General features: G+C 36.4%; 5 protein-coding genes across 5 annotated transcripts; 4 read left to right on the top strand and 1 right to left on the bottom strand.

The window, feature by feature from the left end:
- Positions 1-628: 628 nt before the first annotated feature.
- On the bottom strand, positions 629-1,582 carry LOC118783708 (olfactory receptor 51I2-like). The gene has a single exon (XM_036537660.1). It carries the CDS (start codon positions 1,580-1,582, stop codon positions 629-631), a length of 954 nt encoding a protein of 317 aa, XP_036393553.1.
- Positions 1,583-6,601: 5,019 nt separating this feature from the next.
- LOC118783707 (putative gustatory receptor clone PTE03) lies at positions 6,602-7,543 on the top strand. The gene has a single exon (XM_036537659.1). The coding sequence runs from the start codon at positions 6,602-6,604 to the stop codon at positions 7,541-7,543; it is 942 nt and encodes a 313-aa protein (XP_036393552.1).
- A 5,489-nt stretch (positions 7,544-13,032) lies between these two features.
- On the top strand, positions 13,033-13,974 carry LOC118783706 (putative gustatory receptor clone PTE03). Its single transcript, XM_036537658.1, has one exon. It carries the CDS (start codon positions 13,033-13,035, stop codon positions 13,972-13,974), a length of 942 nt encoding a protein of 313 aa, XP_036393551.1.
- Positions 13,975-17,020: 3,046 nt separating this feature from the next.
- LOC118783705 (putative gustatory receptor clone PTE03) lies at positions 17,021-17,947 on the top strand. Its single transcript, XM_036537657.1, has one exon. It carries the CDS (start codon positions 17,021-17,023, stop codon positions 17,945-17,947), a length of 927 nt encoding a protein of 308 aa, XP_036393550.1.
- Positions 17,948-21,977: 4,030 nt separating this feature from the next.
- LOC118783704 (olfactory receptor 52E8-like) lies at positions 21,978-22,898 on the top strand. The gene has a single exon (XM_036537656.1). It carries the CDS (start codon positions 21,978-21,980, stop codon positions 22,896-22,898), a length of 921 nt encoding a protein of 306 aa, XP_036393549.1.
- The last annotated feature ends 2,630 nt before the right edge of the window (positions 22,899-25,528 follow it).

Here is a 25,528-nt window from a genome sequence, read left to right as displayed (position 1 = left end):
TACCCTCTTCAAAAGCAAGGAGAGGAGGCAGCCTTAGTGGTTAGCAGTAGTTCATTTATATTATAGCATTTGTAATTCTGAGAATCAGTGCTGGGATATGAATTTTAAAGCTAACTAAATATGTCTGTAAAGAGTTGACCTTGCGTTGTCATTGGAAACGTGCTGTTTCAGTAGCTGAAATACAAAATCCAGAAGGTCGGCCTGTATCAAAGCCAACCCAATTTCCATGTTCCCACATAAACCAGGTTTTAAATAAGTACATAAGACATTGTGTGGTCTTAAAGTAAAAGTTCAGAGAGTGCATGCAGATCTCACTGTTCACAGTCTCCATTGTGTTTCCCCTTTCAAATTTTAAATATGCACATGGGGCAGATCCAACTTAAAAACCACCTAATTCTAAAACAAGACAGAAACCTCAAAAATAATTTTGTTTTATTTTCAGAATAAAAAATATGAACAGTTTTGAACAGATTAATGACATTGATTGCGGTTTTACTGTAATTATGAATGAATGAATTAAAATTAATTTAAAAAGTTGCATAACAGAAGAAAGTGCAAAGTTGCAACATGCACTTAAGTTAAACACACATATATCAAGACAATCCACTTGATAGTAAAAATGAATTGATCATAGACTAGAATTTGGAATCTCCAACAACTGACTTTTAAAGCAGAAAAGTTTTCTTAGTCTTTTACCAATCTCTTGTAGTTTCAAACCATAAATAACAGGGTTAAAAAGTGGAGGAATAACTAGAAATTCTACTGACATTACCATTCTGATAATATGTGGAACATTCGACTGGAGCCTATGATGAACTATTTCAAAAACACTATTAATAGAAAAGTTAATAAAAACCAAAAGATGTGGCAGACATGTCTGTAAGGCTTTTTTTCTGGTTTCCTTTGAACTTGTGTGACAAATTACAAGTATTTTAATGTATGAAAAAACAATGAAAAATAAAGCAGGAAACACTGCAATTATTAATACAAATATACCATAGATATTATTTACTGTTGTATCCTCACAACTTAACTTTACAATTGAATAGTTGTCACAGTAAACTCTGTTTAATTGAAATTTACATAGTGTAAGTCTGTTGGTCAACATGGTCATAATACTAATTTCAAAAGCAGGAACAATCCAAGCAAAAAACAAAAGCTTTTTAACAGTTGACATTTTCATGATAGTTGCATATTGTAATGGTTTACAAATGGATATATATCGGTCATAAGCCATTGTGGACAGTAGTGTGAACTCTGCTGTTGCGTATGCATAAACTACAAAAGCTTGGACTGTACAGGCAGGGTAAGAAATGACTTGAGTGTCAGACAAAAAGTCATTCAGGAGTTTTGGGTAGAGGGCACTTGTCCCAAAGAGAGCATTCACAAATAAAGCTGCAATAAAAATGTACATGGGCTCATGGAGGCTTTTGTGGGCATAAATAAGTGAAATAAGAACAGTATTGCTACAGATGATAAGAATATACAGAATGAGAGTAACTGTGAAGAAAACATATCTGTACTTGTTTAATTCCACATATCCGCTGAGAGTAAGATATGCCATATTGGAAACATTTTCCATGAGTTTCTCAGGTATGTTTGATGGTCTAAAATGAAAGTCAAAAACAAATTTGAGTATAAAAAATGTTTAGCCAGATCTAGAGGTAAAATATGAGTATGGCATTGTGATTTTACTCATATTCAAAACCAACATTTATCACTGAAATTTGAGATGTGGCAGAAGCTTTTTTACATTATATTGCATGCATGTAGCAGACACTCTTATCCAGAGCGACTTCCAGCACAATAGAATATAATTGTATTTTTAAAGGTGAAATTAAGAAAAAAATGTTAAATAAGTATACTTTTTTCTTAAATAGAGCAAAAATTACCTCAATTTGTAGTTGAGAGACATAAGTTATGCCACAGCTTTGAGTAATGGCAACATTTTTGAATTTAACAAGTCATCCTGAGTCATGAAGCTGTGGGACTTGACCATCAACCTCACCTTCATTTGACCGAAATGTTCTTGTGTGGACTCATGTGTACAATTTTGGATGCTTGCTTTAGAACACACAATATACAATTTAAATGTACCTGTATCACAAATTTAACTATTACATCGGACATTATGATCAGAAATTATGCAGTGCAGAATATTTTATGTTTGATTTACTAAGCACTGCAGTGTAACTGGTTGAAAATATATGCTTTCCCATAATAAGTGAAAAGATTTATCTAAAACATCCAAATTCTTTTCAACAAGGATTTTTGGTGAATGAAATGTTGAATAAAGTCTGAATATGCACTTGTAATAAAAAAATGTTCAGCAGCTTACATGCTGACTTTTTGCATTTGAAATAAGATCAAATTTGACCCACAATGATCTAAACAAGAATTCCTCAATATTACTATTTCAGTGATTTAGTGTAGTCAACACAATTCATATATACTGTCATAGAAATGTAAACACAAACTTAAAAAATAAAATATGAATGCCCCCTTATGTAAAATGCATATTTGCAATTTAAATGTATTGTTAACATCCTGTTCAGTGCTATACTTACATTACTGTCAGTGTAGAGCTCCCCTAATCATGGTGTGCACACTTGAGTGCATGTTTCATCTGAGCTCTTATAATCTTAACAGAGGGATTAACTTCCTAAACGGATCTAATTTTGAAATTCCCAGGAAACTCATGCATCACAAACATCAATTTCTTTACAGAATACATCCAGTCACTCTAGCAACCATTTCAGCTGAATATGTCAACAACCAAATTATGAGACTGGCCCCATAGTAGCCACCAGCGCCAATGAAAAATATACATCAAAATATTTTTAATTAATTAAAAATCATATTTTTCGATCCTCCCAACCCCCTTTCCCCCTCGCCCCTTTCTCCCTGCTTATTTGTATCCTTTTACTGCTGAGCTGAATAGAGCACAAAGAACAAGTAGGAAGGAATGGCTCGGAGTGCCGGGCTAGGGGGAAAAGCCCCCAAAAGTCACTGAGTAAGGAATACTGATTTATGTAATGTTAAAGACATGTTCATTCAATTCACATAATCCAGTTTGAACGTTGTCCAGTCCCATTTGTGTTTGTTTACAAGCTCCTAGTCACCACAAATCAAAAATTTTCTTGCATTTTTTTGCAGTAAAATTTTCTTGTGATTTGCATAAATTGTTTCAAAAAAAAAAAAAACCAACCATGTTTTTCCACTTTTTACTTGCTAAAACACATGCCATGTGAGGTTGCTTGTCTGATTGACAAGCATTATCTGATTAATTAGCAAGTAATCCCAAATCTTTTTCTTTTAATTTTGTCTTAAATTGTAGTGTTATCTATCTTTTCATCATTTGAGAGAATATAAAGTACAATATGGAGTTCAACAGAGTAAAAAAGAGTTATATCCAGTTCAAATAAACTGGTTATTAAAAATGCTTCAACTTCATGTGAAGAGAAATACTGCTACCACAAAATAAAATTTGGAAGCCTATCAGTATTGATTATTTAGCAAAGTAACTGTTGTTCATTGATTTTAGCCATGGCTTTCTACTGAGTGGTATCCACCTTGAGAAAGAAAACAGACCTCTGCCACTGCCATAATTAAAAAAGAACAAAACAATAATCACTTTGTCCACAAACAAATCTAAATTGGGAACACTCAAGTCCGAGACCAAGTTTGTGTAGTTTTAGCCTGTGTTCTGTTATATGCAGGTCCTACTGTAAAATCAGATACAGCTGTCTTTAACACCCCTACTTCACACAGGCTGTTCTGCATCTGTATGTGGTGCCATCAAATTCTCTTTAGCACTATGTAGGCAGGACACTGTTAAACCTAACTAACTAGAGGTGTATGCATACTCATATCCACTATCCACTAGGTAGTCCATACATTATCTGTGTCTTTAACTGTTAGACCCACAAAATTATATGTATCTACATTCAGGCCACTATTTGGAAAACTTGATGTGGGTGTAATTTAAGTCAAATAAAAAATGAAAGTTAAATTCAAGCACTGATACTGCAGCCTGAGACAGTTGAATATAGGAGGTACTGGGTAGGCTTTGCAGGAAATAAAGAGTTGGCTTTGCTACATGCCTTGAAATTGAAATTAACATAAGTGTTTGTAGTTCACTGAGGGCTAATAAGCATGGTTAGAAACACTAAGAATTCAACCTGTAAAGGGCCTCTACCTGAACTTTGTCACAGATGTCCAGGATTTTGTAGTACACCACTGTGGAAGCTCAAGGGGGATCGTCTGTTCTTCACCTGAACAAGCATTTCTGCAAAGTTGTTACACCATCTCCTCTTCTCTTCTTTCCATTGGAGCATCATAATCCGTAGCTTGAAGGCTTTCTTGCTGCTGTACACAGGTAGAAATTCTGTTTTCAGCAAATGTCCAGATCCCATGCACATATCAGGCAACTCATCCGGGGTGGTATTCTTTGAACAGCCCCAGTGAGAACTGTTCATTCATGTTTAAGCACAAGGGCCCTTAGCTGCACATCAAGCACCTATAAATATCAATGATTACCATTTATTGCAAATCCGTCTCATACTAATATTCAGAATTCCATTACCAAAATGCAACATTTTCAGTACATTTACTGCTTTCAAAGTATGTCTGTTACACCTTAATGTATATTTCACATCTGCTACCACCCTTCCATTTTGCAACAAAACTCTGAGTGAACACAAAAAAAATTGGATGGGGATATAGTACAGAACGGTTAGTTATGCTCAGAAAGGAGAGAATAAGTAAAAAGGAGCAACCCTTTTTTCAAAGGATGTCTAAATGTATAGGAAATTGTGGTAATGTATAGGAAATGATTCCCTAAACTCTAGTGAGGATATCTGGATTAAAGCACTGAAAGGGATTTATTTTGGAATAGTAGGAGCAGTAGGAGTTCTGCCCATTAATTTCTATAGCAAGATCAAAACAGACTGAATTGAAGCAGAAACATTCAAATGCATGACTTCATTTATCCCTTTATGAACTGGGAAAATGTGTTAAGGAATTTAAAACTTGAGGAAAATCTGCTGGAGCTAAATGATTGTGTTTTTGACATGACTACTGAAATATCTTGTGAACAAGCAGACCATACAAGAAATTAAATTAACTCTTGAAACAAGAAAAATGCAGAAGGTAAATGGATACATGTGAGCGATATGAGTGTATACACCTGTTAGATGTCACAACCATAAAACAGTTCTGCTCACAAAAGTGACATCCATAAACCCTGTGCTCCAGTACAGGAGGCTGTAACAAGTTTGAATGTATTCACATCTTGACCTTGAATGTTATGACAAAAACGCAATGCCTGAAATGGAAACGAGATGGATAAACAAAAAGCATTTTTAAAGCCATCGTTTAGGGAGATGAATCTTAAGAATAATGATCATTAACAGCGCTGCAACTCTCTAGAGCTTTGTGAGCCACAACAGAGAGTATGCCTGTGGTGTAAGGGATATAAGACTCTGAGAGGTGAGGGTGACAGTGCCTAAGCAGAGCAGGAGTGCACTGGGCCCCAACTGTCGCAAAAAGGTAACGCTGCTGTGTAACTTTCCAAGTATACTGCTTGAATATGCATTAATATGATGAACTGATAAGTTTGCTTAGCAGACTTTTCCTGTATGATATACAAGGCTTCAAATTGTACATTTTTTGTAACACATTTATAAATGACATATGTGCATCAAATGCAAACTCAAATTTTAATGCAAAATTTTAACATGTTGAACTAATACCTCTAGATGGAGATGCTGTGATTTAACTAATCAATATACCTGATTTTTGTAAATACATTAAAAATGAGAAGCATCAAGTAATATCTTAAATTTGTGATTGAATTTAATAGCAGGTTGTTCCTGTATCGCTTCATTTTTTATAATCAGAATTATATGACTTTGCATAGTGCAATCTATTTCTAAGAACTGCTGACATTAGAGTTAAAATATTTTGAGAAAAAGCAGTCCCTTTTAGTTACGTGCCTAATATTTGAAAAATATAAATACAACATACAGGACAAAACAAAATTGTATTCTCTCCAAATAATTACTGTAAATTCAAATATTCTTTACAATTTTTGAAACATTCAGCTAAGGATATTTTTCAATAATAAGACAGAATTGATTTTTTTTCAATAACAATGAGAGAGAAGCAAGCTAATGTTTAAAATGTAAGTGTCTCTTTTTATCGATTATTTGTAATTTCACTTCAAAGAAGCAAATCATTCTGGACAGATGTGATTCTTATATGTGGAGTGCTTTCCTTACATTTACTGATTATGTGCATGCTGTACTGTGAGTTTTTTGTGATATCAATATCTAACCCTGTATACTGAATGTACCAGTATGTCATGCTTTACTACATACTTCGTGTGCATGTATTTTAAAATGACTAGTTCTGTGTGAGGTAACTGTAAAAGCACAGGGGTTCTGTTATTGAATTTTGTTTTTGTCCAACCCATACAGCCATGGGTTGCTACTGTGAGTGGAATATATTTCAAATAATTCTCATGGTCTGAGTGATCAATTTTTCAGATTCCAAGCTCCTATTCTTAGGATTCCAAAGAGAAGAATCACCTACGAGACATATGGAAAATGGAACCTTCCCATCCCATTTCTACCTCACTGTCTTTAAGGACATGGGCTACTTAAAATACTTTTTCTTCATTTTAACTTTTGCTGTATATTTTGCAATTATATTTTTCAATATCATTATTGTCATGATTATATCCATGGAAAGAGTACTACATGAACCCATGTATATATTTATTTGCTGCTTGTCAATTAATTCTCTCTATGGCACTCTTGCTTTCTTTCCAAGACTCATGATTGATCTCCTTTCAGACATTCACACAATATCCCGCCCTGCATGTTTTACTCAGATCTTCATTATTTATACCTATGCTTCATGTGAATTTACCATCTTAACTATGATGGCATATGATAGATATGCTGCAATATGTGTACCCTTGCAATATAACAGCATAATGACTTCAAAGATGATTACTGCCATGATGGGCATTGCCTGGATATATCCCATGTTTTGTCTTAGTTTGGTCATTTATTTTTCCATTCGGCTACCTTTGTGTGGCAATGAAATAGAAAGAGTATTCTGTGCTAACTGGTCAGTTGTCAGGTTGTCTTGTGTTGGTACTGAACTTAACAACATTGTAGGATTTTTCATCACTACAACTACAGTGTTTTTACCCTTGGCTTTTGTATTATTTTCTTATATAAAAATTCTAACTGTTTGTCAGAAAAGCTCCAAAGAATTTAGGAAAAAAGCATTTCAAACCTGTCTTCCTCACCTGGTAACATTTATCAACTACTCAATAACCATGTTTTGTGAAATCACCATGACTCGCTTTGAGGGTCAGAAAGGTCTTCATGTTATAGCTATCATTTTGTCATTGGAGTTTCTCATCATTCCCCCAATTCTGAATCCCCTCATTTATGGTCTTAATTTGCCAGAGATACGGAAGCGAATCCTGCTTTTATTTAAAAAGAAAAAGATTGATTTGGCTCCTTAATGTCTGCATTGCACAAAGTTACAGATTCAGGGAAATGTATAAATTGAGGCATTTGCATTTTTTGTAGGCTGAAACCTACACCCTAGACCGGTGTCTAAGTTATGCTATTTCCCAGTGATGACTGTGAGTCCATGACTGCATTTGTCCCACTGGGATGGGGTGGGGGGAGAGGCAGTGTGTTGGTTAGGGTTCGCTCAACTCTCCACTGTGCCTCAGTCTAGCAACTTGTGAAATGGGCAGTAGTGACAAAAGGTTGCCGGTTCGATCCCCGCTGGGACACTGCTGCTGTACCCTTGGGCAAGGTACTTAACCCACAATTGCCTCAGTAAAAATAACCAGCTGTATAAATGGATAACATTGTAAAAGAACTATAACCTATGTAAGTCGCTTTGGATAAAAGCGTCTGCTAAATGAATAAATGTAAATGTAAATGTAAATGACTACTTGTCTCTTGGATCACAATAATGGTGATGCACCTACCCTCCAACAGGTGTTTACTGTGGCTCACTGTGGTCCACCATGGGATTTGTAGTCTGAAAAATAGTTACTTCATACATGCATTGTGTATCAGGGGTGCATTTCTGTGTATTTGTACAAATGATCTCAGACAATTGTGGACATCCTAAATATTGTAGTTACTGCAGTCTATCACCTTGAATGCAAGTGTTAATTGTTAATCCTATCACCTTGAAAATGTTTGTGACACAACTGTTTATTAAACAGTTGAGTGTGAAGGAAATTTTTCTATTTCAATATTTTCACTTGCAATCAATTTTCCTTCCTCCATCTTGATTCTGGAAGTTAAAACATTCATATGTAAACAAGACTATTTAGGTAGAAACATGAACTACTTATTCTCTACATATGTTATATAGCCAGCATCTTCTGCCTGTTTTGACAGAAGATGCTGGCTCCCAATAGATTCAGCACTTCTTATAAATAATATCAGTGGATCATTGGGGGTACATTATAGGGACATGTCCTATGCATATTTGTTCTGAAATGTTCTGCACATTTCCTATAAATATAGATAAGCAAGCAACCTGGATGGACAACACTTTCACAGGTGTGGTTGTAATTAAGTTTAGGCATGGCTATGGACCAGCATTCATTTGAAATGTACAACATGTGTTTCAAATCATCATATGGAGTATTTCACAAAATATTTCATGTATCCAGTAAAGTGAACATTACCACAACACAGAGTAAAAATCATAGCCACATTGTTCACATTACCTACCCTGTCTTTTTAATCACTGATTTAGAAAACTTTCAATTTACTGCGCCTACCTAGCAGGAGAGCTACAGTATGCAATGTAGCAGTACTGCCATGTGAGTGATGAAACAGGAAAAATGAGAAGCTAACCAGCAAATGGTTTATCACTACTCTCACTTGTCTGTGTATAAGTAGGCATTCAGCAAATAAACACAGCATGTATATATATGTGAGCAGTACAATATCCTTATTGTTTTTCACAATATTGCATAAAATATAGTCAAAAGGACCTGCGATGGCTGCCCAGTTAAATCTCAGTGTATGTCCCTGTAATGCACCTGAAGTGTAGAAAATGGTACGCTTACCTGCAGCACATGTAGATCCCTGGGGCAGGGGTGGTTATGAATGGCAGCACAGGAAGGGGGGGGGGGGTGCTGTAAGGAAAAGAGCGTCGTGAGCTCCTGAACACTGTGTGATCTGTGTATGTCTGCAGAATGGAGATTTTTACAGTTTTACTTAGCTCTATTTCTGTGACCTGCTTGGTGAGCCAGTGGTGGAAATCTGTAAGGGGGGGGGGGGGGGGGGGGGCGGTCAGGGTGGTTGGTGGAGCATCCCACAGTTCCAAGCACATCTCTATAACTTATTACATCTCTATAACCTATTACCTATTACTAAAGATGCAAACATAGAATCACAGATATGTTTTATAAAATTCATACATTTCTAATTTGTGATTCATCTCATGAGGTCTCTGTAGTACTGCAGTACTGCTGTAAGTGATAATGTAGCTCAGTGAGTATTCATGTGCTTCTTCTTTGGTTCTAGAAACTAGAATCACATCTTTTAAGTCCTGCAATGCCGGAATAGCATTTTGAAGTACTGCTGCAACCAGCAAGATTCAAAAGAAGTCTTATGTGTTGTTTGAGTCCTGCATCAGCGGAGAATGTCCTGGTGTATCTATATTTGTGGGCAAGCTCCGACTTATAATATTTTGAACTGAGATCGGTTTTGTAAAACACTGTCTCATTACTGAGATCATGGATGTCTCTCTGTTGGCCCCGTCTGAATAAATTACTCTGTGTGCCTTATGAATCATAACAACTATAAAGACTTAAGGGTGATGCTATTAAATACACAGCAGATGTCTTATGTCCCTATGTTCCTATTGTGCAATAATAATAACAGAAACATAAGCTACAACCCCGTTAGTTGATCTGAGGTCAGTCTGAAACACATACACACAGAGAGCCTCACACACCCCCACACAGACACTTTTACTTTCTCACATACACAAACAAACACACACACATACAAGTTAATTTCTAGGTGGGTGGGTTTAATGTGATCAATGGGATTTTTCTCATTTTCAGATGACACAACTCGCACCACGCTGAGAAATTTGAATGTTGAAATGTGAAGAGAAACTCCAGGACATATTTTGATGGCACAGATGGTTGAAGAGCATGAATGGTAACTACAGTACAAAAATGTGAGGAATGCTTAAACATTATTATGTTTGGAAATAAGTTGTTGCAGTGCAGTTCTGGAAGAACTGTAAGAGCTCAGACAAGCAAAGGGATTACATGCTAATAATCTCATGCATCATTGAGTGACTGATTGGTATGACTTTCCCAAGATGTCTTTTTGCTAGACCAGGCAATCCGGCAACTGCACTGTTTTCAATCAGAGGCATTAGACACAATTTATTTCACAATAAAATCGAGCACTGCAGCTGTTGAGCTCAGCAGATTAACATTAGTATAGGTTGTGAAGTTATCATTCTCCTAGTCTAGGTATCACCACCCCCACCGTGGCTGGGTTGCAAACAGCTAAATCCTAGATTATGTTGTCCAAGGGTCTTCATAGTATCAATGTGACCATGTGAAGAAAAATGTATGTGTACCTGTTTACTGATACCTGTTACTGAATAAGCAAGTTCTTATTACCATTTATTACAATAGGAAACAGTAATATTATGCATTCATTTCTTTAAGTGAAATGATCATTGCAGATATTGTAAAATGCGTAGTTTACAACAGAGTTTAATAGCAAAATGTTCAACAGTGAAAGCACTGTATATGGTACAGTGTCGTCATTTCTTTTGGTCAGTCCGTTTTTAGTCTTTGTCAGCTATTCGTCATTGACCCATCATGTTTAAAGATCTTAGACAGTGTTGGGCATTTCAGACAACCCAAGTGAAGAGCGACATTGTCCAAACTTCAATTTGGAGTCGTGTCAAGACAAGACACAAATCCTGTATTGCTATAATTATCATGAATGCAACTGGGTGGAAAATACCACTTTGAACATATTAGTTTAGTAGAAAACACTCTCAATCTCTCCAATATAGTCAATGGGAAGTTGACAAGTTGGGGTGCAGTCATCTTCATATCGTTTACTTGTGCAGAGTAAACTTTTGCACTCATGACAATGCTGACTTATTTGTGTTATCCTGTTTCTGAAAACTACTGCATAGAGTCTTGCAGCTGCAGTTGTAATTTGTTGTTTATCAGAGTTGGTGTATAAAATCTGATAAGAACTGTGGTGAAACATATGATGCTGAATTTCACCAGATTGAATGCAAATCTGGTCAAACTATAGCATGACAATTTTCACATCACAGTAACAGTTTAAATCACTAAATCATTCTTATTAATGTTAAAGAATGAATTTACACACATTTTGTTCTTTTGAGGGTTATGATAAAATTTGCCATGTCTGAAATGGAACCAAGAGAGATGGGAAAAAATTATTTTGACTGCCACTTCGTGGGGAGTTGAATATTAAGAATAATGATCATTAACAGCGCTGCAATTCTCTAGAGTTTGTGAGCCACAACAGAGAGTATGCCTGTGGTGTAAGGGATATAAGGCTCTGAGAGGTGAGGGTGACAGTGCCTAAGCAGAGCAGGAGTGCATTGGGCCCCAACTGTCGCAAAAAGGTAACACTGCTGTGTAACTTTCCAAATATATGTATAAATTTTGAGTATGTGTTAATATTATGTACTGTCCAGTTTGCTTAGCAAACACACTTGTACAGTTGTATGCATTTTGTAACACATTTATAAATTATATACATGCATCAAATACAAATTCAAACTTTCAATGCAACATTTTAATATTTTGAACTAATACCTTTAGATTAATATACTGTGATTTTGATAATCAATATTACTGATTTTTGTACATGTACTTAAAACAAGAAGCATGAAATAACATCCTAAATTTGTGATTGAATCTAATAATATGTTGTTCCTGTATCTCTTCTTTGCTTCATTTTTTAATATCACCGTTATATTGTTTAAACTCACTTTACATAGTGCGATCTATTTCTAAGAACTGCTGATATTAGCGTAAATATAAAATATTTACTCTTAGATGCATTCTTTCATGCCAGTCAACATGGAAGGAAAAATTAAGGTGCTTTCTGCCTAAGAAATCCACTGCCTTAACGATTTCACCCACCAAACATAATCACCTGAAATATTGGCTTATCTGCAGCCATCAGTAAGATTCTAAAAGACCAGGGGAGCATCACGAAGGCAACCATACTGTAATTTTGTCCTGGCTGAGCTCAACACTAGTTGACCTGATTCCAATTATTATTTTGCATTTGAAAAAAAAATAGTTAAGGATATTGATTACAGTGCACCAAAGTGTTACAGTGCACCATAGCAGTGTAACCAATACAAGCAAATCACACTCATACTTAAAAATAATCAAAGCAAGTATAATGATTAAGATAACTGTTACTAAGGATAATACAGGACTGTAGTTTAAAAAAGAGAAACAGTTTTTTTAATAAAAGTTTAAAGTATAAATGTTGTTTTTTCCATTGGTTTATTTGTAATTCCACTTTTAAAAATCAAACCATCCTGGACAGACATCATTCTTATAGGTGGAATGGAAAATAGTTTCATAATCTGTTGTCTTTGAAGTTTTTTTATATATATATATATTTATACACTTCAGTACACTATATTATATTATGTTCTGTGAGACAACTGGAAAGGCAAATTGGTTTTGATAGTAAATTTAGTTTTTGTTTTTTTTTTTCCCCCCAAGCGTCATGGTTTACTAAATGGTACATATTTGAAATAACTTATGATCTGACTGGATCATCTTCTGTAGACTTTCACAATCTTGCATACTTGTTTAATATTTTTATATGATATAAATATCCTTACAGTTGTTTTAATGGATGCTTTGTGAATTTTCAGATTCCAGGCTCCTACTCTTAGGGTTCCAAAGAAAGGAAAACACCTGCAAGACATATGGAAAATGGAACCTTCCCACCTTATTTCTACCTCACTGTTTTTAAGGACCAGGGTGACTTGAAATATATTTTCTTCATCTTAACTTTTGCTGTATATTTTGCAATTATATTTTTCAATGCCATAATTGTTCTGATTATATTCATAGAAGTAGTACTGCATGAACCCATGTATATATTTATTTGCTGCTTGTCAATTAATTCTCTCTACGGTACCCTTGGTTTCTTTCCAAGGCTCATGATTGATCTCCTTTCAGACACTCACATAATATCCCGCCCTGCATGTTTTACTCAAATCTTTATTATTTATACCTATGCAGCATCTGAATTTACCATCTTAACTATGATGGCATATGATAGATATGCTGCAATATGTGTGCCTTTGCAATATAACAGCATAATGACTTCAAAGATGATTACTGCCCTGATGGGAATTGCCTGGGTATATCCCTTGTTTTCCGTCAGTGTGGTGTCTTATTTTTCTATTCAGTTACCCTTGTGTGGCAATGAAATAGCACGAGTATACTGCAATAACTGGTCAATTGTGAAGCTGTCTTGTGTTGGCACGAAACTTAACAACATTGTAGGGTTATTTATGACTTCAACTGTAGTGTTTTTACCCTTTGCATTTGTATTATATTCCTACATAAAAATTCTAACTGTTTGTCAGAGAAGCTCCAAAGAATTTAGGAAAAAGGCATTACAGACATGTCTTCCTCATCTGGTAACATTTATCAACTACTCAATAGCCTTGTTTTCTGAAATCACCATGAGTCGCTTTGAGAATGAGAAACATTTTCATGTTATAGCTATCCTTTTCTCATTTGAGTTTCTCATCATTCCCCCAATTCTGAATCCCCTCATTTATGGTCTTAATTTGCCAGAGATACGGAAGCGAATCCTGCTTTTATTTAAAAATAAAAAGATTAAATTTGCTCCTTAATGTTTGCATTGCATGACACAAGTTACAGACTCAGAGACGTGTATGAACTGGAGTTTTGGAAATGGTCAGCCAGTCACGGCATTTGTTCTAGGCTGAAACCTACTACTCAGACCAATGTCTAAGCTATGCCATTTCCATGACTGCCACTCCACATCCACAGTGACAGAATATGACTGCCTTTGTTCCCCTGGGATGGGAGGGGCTTTGTTGGTCAGGGGATACTCATCTCTCCACTGTGCCATGATCTAGCAGCTTGTGAAGTGCCTACGAGTTTCTTAGATGACAATAATGGAAATGTGCCTACCCTACATTAGGCGTTTACTTCACTGTGGTTCACTGTGGGACTTGTAGTCTGAAAAATAGCCACTTTATGGATGTATGTGTATCAGAGGTGCGTTTGTGTGTACTCAGCTGCTGTCAGCACTCCTGCATGGTTCAGAGGGCGTTGTGCAGAAGTGAGACTTGGTGTGGTGCAATCTGATTCCACGAATTGGGTGAAATATGGTAAAAGCCATGAAACAATAAATGTATGTCTTACCCGTGCAATTTCAATCACTGTCTCTACTACTTAAACAGTATTACTTTTCAAGTCTTGGCCACAAATATGCTCATTTATTTCAATTACTCAAATATGTCATCTCATGTCATCTTGTGTGTGAGGTCGTTTCCCTATTCTTTGTTATACTTGTAAAAGTTTTCACTACCTTGTGGCATGGAGAAAACAAATAATCTCAGACAGATGTGTGTGTCCTAAATATTGTAGAAACTGCAGTATATCAACTTGAATGTTTGTGTAACTTGCTCCCTAACACCCTGAAATTGTTTGTGACACAAATGATTATTAAAAAATTGAATGTGAAGGAAATGTGTTTTTCACTCATTCAATATTTTCGCTTTCAGAAGAAGCTTTTGCTTCTTTTTGGTTGGTTTCGGTTTTGGTTTTGTTCTGCGTTTTCCGCCGTTTTTTTTTTTTCTTTTGTTTAGAAATAATTTAACGTTAAGTTTAGTTCTTTTTTTTCTTTCTTTTTCGTTTAATTTGGGGGGAAATCCTGGTAGGGGATTTTGTTTTATCAACAGTGTGTGTGTGGAGTGTGTGTTGGTGGAGCGCTGTGGATCTGCACCGCTTCCTGGTGTGACGCAAGGGGCAGGCAAAGCAACAGAGGACGGCTGGGAAAGGAGAGGGGAAGAGAGGCTTGAGAGCGGCAGTGCAACAGAGCCCCAGGCTGGGCAGGAGATGGATCAGGGCAGTGCCCCCGCGCACTCCCGACACAAGTTACAAACCTGGGTTCTCACTGCTCACTGCCCACTGCCAACTGCCAACCCCTTACGGCCAGCGTTGTTGCCAGTTGAGCTAGAGGCAAATTTCCCCTAGCCTGCTAGCAACAACGCTAGCTAACCAGGTCTCAGGGAGTAACGTAACTGCTGCAACCACTCGGCTATCTGCTACCCGCTACCTACAGTAAGGCTTTACGCAGGGCCCACACAAGCTACTCACTTCAGCTCTGCCACACACAAAATCTCACAAAAATTATGGTTAAATATGATGTTGAATTTCGCCAGATGGAGTACAAAGCTGCTCAAACTATAGCATGATAATTGCATCATAGTAACAGCTGAACTGACCAAATCACTCTAATTAATGTTAAAGAATGAATTTACTCACATCTTGTACACTTGAAGGCTACGACAAAAATTGCCATGCCTGAAATGGAGCCACAACGGACAAGCAGAAGTTATTTTGAAAGCCATTTCATGGGGAGTTGAATATTAAGAATAATGATCATTAACAGCGCTGCAACTCCCTAGAGTTTGTGAGCCACAACAGAGGATATGCCTGTGGTGTAAGGGATATAAGGCTCTGAGAGGTGAGGGTGACAGTGCCTAAGCAGAGCAGGAGTGCATTGGGCCCCAACTGTCGCAAAAAGGTAACGCTGCTATGTAACTTTCCAAATATATGTATAAATTTTGAGTATGTGTTAATATTATGTACTGTCCAGTTTGCTTAGCAAACACACTTGTACAGTTGTATGCATTTTGTAACACATTTATAAATTATATACATGCATCAAATACAAATTCAAACTTTCAATGCAACATTTTAATATCTTGAACTAATACCTTTAGGTGAATATGCTGTGATTTTAACAATCAATATTACTGATTTTTGTAAATGTACTGTACCTAAAACAAGAAGCATGAAAGAACATCCTAAATTTAACGATTAACGATTTCACCCACCAAACATAATCACCTGAAATATTGGCTTATCTGCAGCCATCAGTAAGATTCTAAAAGACCAGGGGAGCATCACGAAGGCAACCATACTGTAATTTTGTCCTGGCCGAGCTCAACACTAGTTGACCTGATTCCAATTATTATTTTGCATTTGAAAAAAAAATAGTTAAGGATATTGATTACAGTGCACCAAAGTGTTACAGTGCACCATAGCAGTGTAACCAATACAAGCAAATCACACTCATACTTAAAAATAATCAAAGCAAGTATAATGATTAAGATAACTGTTACTAAGGATAATACAGGACTGTAGTTTAAAAAAGAGAAACAGTTTTTTTAATAAAAGTTTAAAGTATAAATGTTGTTTTTTCCATTGGTTTATTTGTAATTCCACTTTTAAAAATCAAACCATCCTGGACAGACATCATTCTTATAGGTGGAATGGAAAATAGTTTCATAATCTGTTGTCTTTGAAGTTTTTTTATATATATATATATTTATACACTTCAGTACACTATATTATATTATGTTCTGTGAGACAACTGGAAAGGCAAATTGGTTTTGATAGTAAATTTAGTTTTTGTTTTTTTTTTCCCCCCAAGCGTCATGGTTTACTAAATGGTACATATTTGAAATAACTTATGATCTGACTGGATCATCTTCTGTAGACTTTCACAATCTTGCATACTTGTTTAATATTTTTATATGATATAAATATCCTTACAGTTGTTTTAATAGATGTTTTGTGAATTTTCAGATTCCAGGCTCCTACTCTTAGGGTTCCAAAGAAAGGAAAACACCTGCAAGACATATGGAAAATGGAACCTTCCCACCTTATTTCTACCTCACTGTTTTTAAGGACCAGGGTGACTTGAAATATATTTTCTTCATCTTAACTTTTGCTGTATATTTTGCAATTATATTTTTCAATGTCATAATTGTTCTGATTATATTCATAGAAGTAGTACTGCATGAACCCATGTATATATTTATTTGCTGCTTGTCAATTAATTCTCTCTACGGTACCCTTGGTTTCTTTCCAAGGCTCATGATTGATCTCCTTTCAGACACTCATACAATATCCCATCCTGCCTGTTTTACTCAGATCTTCATTATTTATACCTATGCTTCATGTGAATTTACCATCTTAACTATGATGGCATATGATAGATATGCTGCAATATGTGTGCCCTTGCAATACAACAGCATAATGACTTCAAAGATGATTATTGCCCTGATGGGAATTGCCTGGATATATCCCATGTTTTGTCTTAGTGTCTTGATTTATCTTGCCAATCAGTTACCTTTGTGTGGCAATGAAATAGCAAGAGCATACTGTGCTAACTGGTCAGTTGTGAGGTTGTCTTGTGTTGGAACACAGCTTAACAACATTGTAGGGTTATTTATGACTTCAACTACAGTCTTTTTACCTTTGGCTTTTGTATTATATTCTTATATAAAAATTCTAACTGTTTGTCAGAAAAGCTCCAAAGAATTTAGGAAAAAAGCATTTCAAACCTGTCTTCCTCACCTGGTAACATTTATCAACTACTCAATAACCATGTTTTGTGAGATCACCATGAGTCGCTTTGAGAATGAAAAACGTTTTCATGTCATAGCTATGATTTTGTCATTGGAGTTTCTCATCATTCCCCCAATTCTGAATCCCTTAATTTATGGTCTTAATTTGCCAGAGATACGGAAGAGAATTCTGCACTTGTTGAAAACAAAAATTTGAATTGGGTTCTTAATATTTGCATAGTGTGACACACTGGCTCAGCCACCTATGGCATTTTCTCTGTGTTCTCAGTCATTTCTTCCCATAGCTTCTCACATCACTGTTATGATGATGACACCCAGCTGTTCCCCTTTTTGCCCTATCTGATACCCCGATGTCTCACTCCGGATGTCTAACCATCATCTGAGAGTCACTTTACCCAAGACCAAACTTCTGTGTATTCCAGCTAAATCCTCTCCTTTGAAAGACCTGACCATCATGCTAGGATACGACAGTCTCAGCCTTGTTCAATGTCAAGATCCTCAGAGTGACACATGATAGTGATCTGACATAGGCGAACCACATTGCCACAGTCAGTAAGACCTGCAGAATCTTCCTATGCAACATCAGAAGAATTCACCACCTCTTCACCACCTACTCAGCCCAACACCTGGTCAGAGCCCTGGTTCTCTCCCGCCTACACTATTGCAACTCCCTGCTTGCTGCCTTCCCTGCATGTGCAATCAACAGTGGTCCTCAATGTCTCCGTATTCTCCCATATCCCACCCTTCCTGATCTCTGTTCATTGGCTACCAATGACATCTCGCATCCATTTTAAAATGCTGGTGGTAGCCTACTGAGTCGTGAGGAGAATGCCTCCCTCTTGGCTTCAATCGTCTGTCCTGACTCACCACCCAGACCACTACTCTCAACTTCTTAAGGATGCTTGGCTGACCCCTGCTCTCATAACCTTGCAATCCATTTACATCCACTATCTGTCTTGGCCCCTGTGTGGTGTAATGTGCTTTCCTGTTGCAGTCAGAACAGCTGAGATGCTGGCCATCTTTCATCGCAAGCTGAAGACCCACCTTGTGAGACCACACCTCAGGCCCTTAGCCAATCATGATCTTTCATCCTTCTTATGTGTAATTATATGTGGAAGTGTACTTCAGGGTTTTATGTAATCAGATTTGTGGAGATTTACCTTAGTGTTCACATTGTATTTGGAATGGTAAAGTCCTTATGCTGTGCATATTGTGTTGCACTTGCAGTATATGTTGCTGACAGTACATTGGCCAGAGCACCAATGCATGTCTGAGTGTAGGGTCTGCTGAGATTAGTTCTCTCAACAACCAGCTGGTAATTTGTTGGTGTTAAGGGTCACTGGTGGTAATGACACCAGCTAACTATTGATTTTATCAGGCTTACTTGAAGCAAGCTAGCTTCAAGTAAGTCAAGGCTACAGTAAGTACAATCAAGAAGCATAAAAAAGAATGTTACTGGGTTTTGTTGTTTGCATTTATCCACAATTTCTAATAATAAGCAGTAATATAAACAAGATTTTATAAAACTTATAAAAATTTAGCTGGCCAGCTAAATTGCATATTTTTTAACCCAGTGTCCCCTGGAGAGAGGGAGAGACAGAGAGAGAGAGAGAGAGAGAGAGGGAAGCAGGAGTGACGTGTGACAATTTCTTTTAATTCTGATGGTGTTCTCATTCTAGTATGTGGCAAGACATCACCCCTCTTCTTTTTTATATTGTCTGCCTTTTTTATATTGCCTGTAGGATTGCCAGCACTCAGTTCTTGTGTCCTGAAACAGTGTGGCATGCTGCACCTTGCAATTTAAAATTGCAGTGGTCAGAACATTACACAAGCCCTTAACACCTGCAATGCAAGTGAAGTACAGGAAATGGTATGTAAAGAAAACAACACTGCAAGTTCATGAACAATCTGTGTACAACTTCTGAATTTGTATTAATAAAGACTTTTACTTTTACTTACCACTGTGTTTGTGTACTGCTTGGTGGGCCAGTGATACCTGTAAGGGGGGCGGGCAGTACGGGGCGTCCCACACATCTCCATAACCTATTACTAAAGTAAGCCTTGGAAGGGCTTGACCATTAAATCCCAGATATGTTTTATGAAATTCATACATTACTTAGTTCTGATTCATCTCATGAGGCCTCTGTAATACTGCAATATTGCTGTGAGTGATAATGTGGCTCAGTGAGTATTCGTGTGCATCTGTTTTGGTTCCAAAAACTAGAATTGCATCTGCTTTTTTATATATATATATATATATATCTGGAATGCCTGAATGGCATTTTGAAAGAGTCTCGTGTGTTGTTTGAGTCCTACATGAGTGGACTTGTGATGTTGGCCCCAGCAGGCCAATTTTATCTTTTAATTTTCGACTTCAAATTCTGGGGAAAATACTGATTCATCTCTCTTACAGTGTGTCACATATGAATTATGACAAGTCTATGGACCTAAAGGTGATAAATATACCAGAGATGTCTTACATTCCTATGTGCAGTAATGATAATAGACAAATGACAAAGGTTTCATTTTATATATCAAATATTTGATTTAAGGTCAGTCTAAACCATACATATAGAGACAGGCTGACAGACCTGCACACCAGACACTCTTTCTCTCTCTCTCTCTCTCACACACACACATACACACACACAAGTTAATCTCTAGGTGACTGGGTTTAATGTGATCCCAGGGAATTTTCAGATTTTCAGATGAGACAACTCACACCATACTGACAAAGCCTATAAATTTGAATGTTGAAATGTGACGAGCCATTCCAGGACGCATCTTGCCGACACAGATGGTTGAGGAGCATGTAAAGGTAACTACAGTATTTTCAGAGTACTTTCTTTGTTGGAATAAACTAGAATCACAAGCTAGAAAGTGTATTGCTGTATTGAGTTGTACCTGAAATGGCTTTTTGTAGAATCCCTGTCCAAATTCAGAAACTAAATGAATTGGACATTTTTTTTAATACAGAGTTACAAAATTTTATTTGCCCATGTATATTATCCATCTGTCCTATCCATCTTTGAGGATTATCATCAGTATCATCAGTATCATCATGATGTTGAGGTGGGGGAAATGGAGTCAAGTTTAAACAAAAAATGTTAGGAATGCTTAATCATGTTTATGGTCGGGAATATATTGCTGCAATTTTCCTTTAATACAATCAGTTCTGGTTATTTTTAGGGACATATCCAGAAAGTTTCAATATAGCTCAGACAAAACATTATAGGGAGTTCAAGGTCATATTTATTTCAAATACAAATGGCTCACTTGTTCAACAAATTGAAAAAAATAGAAATATGTGTTCAACTTTAATAATATATTAAGAATGAGTATGAAAATACTTGTAGTGAAATTAGCATACTAGCTAACTTAATTATGCAATTGGTGATGCCATAGATTTATGTCTTGAAAAAGATATACTATATATTTTACTAGTCCTACTATAAGTCTCAGTATTTCAGCATGCAGAAAAAATTGTATACAAATACTGACACATATTTATTAATATTGTCCCATCCATTAATGAAAATTTGAAATTGAATTAAATTTATATGAAACTATGGCCAACTATATTTTGCCATATATACATCAGTTTCAGTGAGGCAGGCTAATGGGAATGAGACTGTACTGTATTAGTTTATGGTTCATTTTGCTCCATTGAATATTAATAATTGTAAAACAAAATTCAACCATATATTACATTCAATGAAAAAAGTCATGGAAAAACAAATAGAGGTGGGTTATATAATTTCATTTCTACTAACAAAACTGTCAGCAATGCCTTTGTAAATCTAATGGAACCCATAAAATAATACAAAGTATATATGAAAAAAAAAGTATAATACAGCTTCAATGACACCCTCCATATGACCTATTGGTGAGGAGGTACTATGATATTGAAATGATGTGTACATGTTTGATTTGAATGAAAAATTATTAACCACATCAAACTCCTTTTATGTTATTTGTGGATTCTACCCCTAAAATTTGCTGTAATGTGTTGTAAACATAGAAGTAAAAGTTTTTATCTTACCCCTGCTTTTGAAAACATAGACGTCTATATCAAATATTGTGTACCATGTGCTTGTTTTCAATATATATATATCATATTTTAGACAGAAACCTTGGCGGCATCAAAAAATGAATATAAAAAATGCATTTCTTTTTTCAGTGCCATCTTGTCATGACCTTGCTTTTTTTACACAGGTACAACAGAAATGGAGAATTCGTCCCATGTAAAAGTTTTCACTCTTTCTGGATTAAATGGAACAAGGGGAAATAATTATTTATATTTTTCTCTGACTCTTATGGTATATATGTTAATCTTGTTTGTCAATCTGACAGTGATTTTCACCATTTTATTGGAGAGGGCCCTCCACGAGCCCATGTATCTCTTCCTGTGCAATTTGTGTATGAATGGACTGTACGGTGCTGCTGGTTTCTACCCCAAATTCCTATCAGACTTACTCTCTGATGTTTACATGATCTCGTACGAAGGATGCTTCATTCAAGCATTTGTGATCTACACAGCAGTGAAGTGTGATTTTTTAACATTAGCTGCAATGGCTTATGATCGATATGTGGCCATATGCAAACCATTAGAGTATCATTCCATTATGACAATTCAGTTGGTAATTAAACTGATTATTTTTTCCTGGTTCTTTTCCTTTTTCACCATGTCCCTAAGTGTAGGACTCGCAAGCAGACTGCCATTATGTGGTTCCCATATTGATAAATTTTACTGTGAAAACTGGTCCATCGTGAAGCTGTCTTGCGAATCAACAATATATAATAATATCAACGGGACTATTATCATATTTATGTTTTTTGTAACTGTAATTTGCATTATCTGTTCATACATCAAATTGATTATTGTGTGCACAAAAAGTAGAGATGACAGGGTAAAATTTATGCAGACGTGTCTGCCACATGTACTCACGTTAACAAATTTCACGGTTACTTTACTTTTTGATACAATGTATAGCAGATATGGATCGAAAGATGTGCCACAGGCCATACGCAACTTCTTTGCATTGCAGTTTATCATCATCCCACCCATTTTTAATCCCCTTATTTATGGGCTAAAACTGACAGAGGTTCGCAAAAGACTCCTGAGACCTTGTCTCAGAGGGCTTTAGATTAGAGGGCTTTAGATTTAGCTTTGTGTAAGGGGAAAGCACATATAAGATGGAGGGAATCTTTTCCATGTAAATATATCATTTACAATAAAGAGGTCAAATTGTTTTGTTGTTCTGTGGTTTGTAAACCTTAAAATGGCAATGATCCATGCAATTTATGGGAGTACTCAGAGAGGGATAATCATTATTATCATTATTTAAAAACTGTCATTTCTATTTTATTGTCATTACATTTATTGCAGAGTGCCTGTAAGTCCAAATTTCATACAGTAATAGGAAAGATTACAGGATGTTTTATCTGTTTACAGTAGGCAAGAGACTAGTAATGATGTATCTTGAGGTCCAGGGTAATTATTAAATTATAGCGTGTTGATTGTCACACTATACCTTAACCACAAACCAGCTTTGAATTCAGTTTGGTGAAATCCAACATCAAACAATTCACCATATCTCATCTATTTCAGCATAATTTTTCCCAAGATTTTATACACCAGCGCTGACCATGACAAGCAACAAACTGTGACCATGCCTACAAAACTCTGTGCAGTCATTTTCACAAACAGGATAACCTGAACAAAAGCATTTTCAGTTGTTCTCAAATACCAAACAGTTTACTTAACATTTTACTCTTAAAGTATCAAATGATTTGCACTGTGAACAGTACCAGTGCTTTTCCTAACTGAATAATCGGAAAAGCTGGAGATTTTATTAAAATGAACGCAGCGTTCAACTTACTCCCCCTTTGGATTTAACAATGTTCGCATATCAATATGCTGCCTGAAGCTCTGCAGTAGTAACCAAATGACGTGATGTAGCTATCATCAGTGGCAACGAATAATACAACTGCAACTGAATCAATGAGTGCACCACAACTGTTCAAGTTCCCATTGACTATAATGGAAAAACTGAACTCTCTTCTACTAAACTAATATACATGTATGGTATTTTACACCTGGTTTTCAGAATAAATATCACAATACAGGACACGTGTCTTTTGTCTTGGTATGACTTTGGAAGTTTTGACAATGTTGCATTTGACTTTCTAGTCTGAAATGCATGATTCTGTGTGGCTGAGATCTCTGTAATGCATTAGTGATGAACAGCCAACAAAGACTGGGACAGAAAAGGAAAAGGACAGAGCAAAAGGAATTACAACACTGCACTACAGGCAGAATGTATAGTCTGTTCTCACTGATAATTTTGCTGATGAACTCAATCACTTGTAAAATGTACATTTTATTATGTGTGTATATTTTTGCTATAAAATTGGATAATATTAATGTTGCTTCCAGTGTACCTATTGCAATAAATGGTAGCAAGCACTTGTCATTTTTTGGTAAACAGGTACCCATGCATCTTTCTTAACATAGTCATACTGATATTATACAGACACTTGGACAACATAATCTAGGATTTAGTTGCTAGCTAGTCAGTAAGGTGAGCTGGATGGTGCCTATGGTGACCTATACTAGAATAACTTCACAATGGGGAATTTAATTTACCATGCCTGACTACTGGAGTTCCATTACAAAGTGTTGGGTAGCTAACTGGCCAGCAATAGATGTACTCAGTTACTGTTGCTCGCTAGCTAGCTCACATTACATTAGCTATTTAAATTGCTACAGTAGACATATTAGTATCAGAACACAGTATAGTTTGCTTACAGTGCAGTTATTATAGTGCTCTCACATGTCTCCTGCACAAATCCAATTTAGATAATTAGATAAGTGTCAGAAAAGGACCACTCCACCAGGATAAAAACTTTCTTTTTGTTTTTTTTTCTGCAAGTATCCATCCAGCCCCCTAAAGCATACCAAGGGCACGGCAAGTATGATTTCATTTTTAATTTGAACAACTGGTGCAACAGTGATAGAGAAGAACAGAACTATTTAACTGTTGGGTATGTAAATAAACATCGAGTTGCACACATATGGAAATTTGTCCTTGTAAGTAGAATACTGCTGCCGGGGCCAGTCATCACCCCTTGGCTGCAGCTGGAGAACCTCCAGGCTCTTGTCACTGGTGCCACAATCCAGCTACGAGGTCCACGTTTGTGTCATAATCTGCTGGGGAGCACACTTCATCCCTTCCTTTCATCACCACTGCTTTGCCACTTATGGAAGCCGCTGCAGTGGATTCAGACACCACTTGGAAGAGGGCCTGACTCTCCTTGCACTACTGTGTTGCTGCAGAGTGAAGTCTGTCGTTGGAGTTGCCATCTCCACTGCTCTTTAGTTAGGCATTTATTTGCTCACACAAGTGCTGCATGAGGGTTTGACCCAGGCTTCACCCAGGAGCACGTGTTCTCTGGCTGAGGCAGAGGGATCCTTGAGGTACAGAATGCAGAAGTGGCAGCAATAATCCAAGAACACAAGAGAGAGATGGAAGAATTTCCAAGAAACCCCATTCCTCTTCCCTTGTTTTACCCATTCTGCCTTTTTGGTGAGAGCATGCCCAATTGTTTTATGACCTCAAAATGTTTAAAAATGGCAAGAGAATGACAGACAGGGGATAATCATGCCAATATTATGATTTTTGTTCAGTGACAGAATAACTGAGCAGGGAATGCATATTTACCTAGACTCTAATTATGTGTTTAATGAACATAATATACCAACAGTCTACCAAAT

Source organism: Megalops cyprinoides, chromosome 9 (genome assembly GCF_013368585.1).
Source record: "Megalops cyprinoides isolate fMegCyp1 chromosome 9, fMegCyp1.pri, whole genome shotgun sequence".
NCBI lineage: Eukaryota > Metazoa > Chordata > Actinopteri > Elopiformes > Megalopidae > Megalops > Megalops cyprinoides.
Note: the sequence above shows the minus strand (reverse complement) of the source record. Positions and strands in the feature narration are given on the sequence as shown.

Coding starts and splice junctions, on each gene's coding strand:
- LOC118783707 (XM_036537659.1), top strand. CDS start 6,602: ATGGAAAATGGAACCTTCCCATCCCATTTCTACCTCACTGTCTTTAAG.
- LOC118783706 (XM_036537658.1), top strand. CDS start 13,033: ATGGAAAATGGAACCTTCCCACCTTATTTCTACCTCACTGTTTTTAAG.
- LOC118783705 (XM_036537657.1), top strand. CDS start 17,021: ATGGAAAATGGAACCTTCCCACCTTATTTCTACCTCACTGTTTTTAAG.
- LOC118783708 (XM_036537660.1), bottom strand. CDS start 1,582: ATGGAAAATGTTTCCAATATGGCATATCTTACTCTCAGCGGATATGTG.
- LOC118783704 (XM_036537656.1), top strand. CDS start 21,978: ATGGAGAATTCGTCCCATGTAAAAGTTTTCACTCTTTCTGGATTAAAT.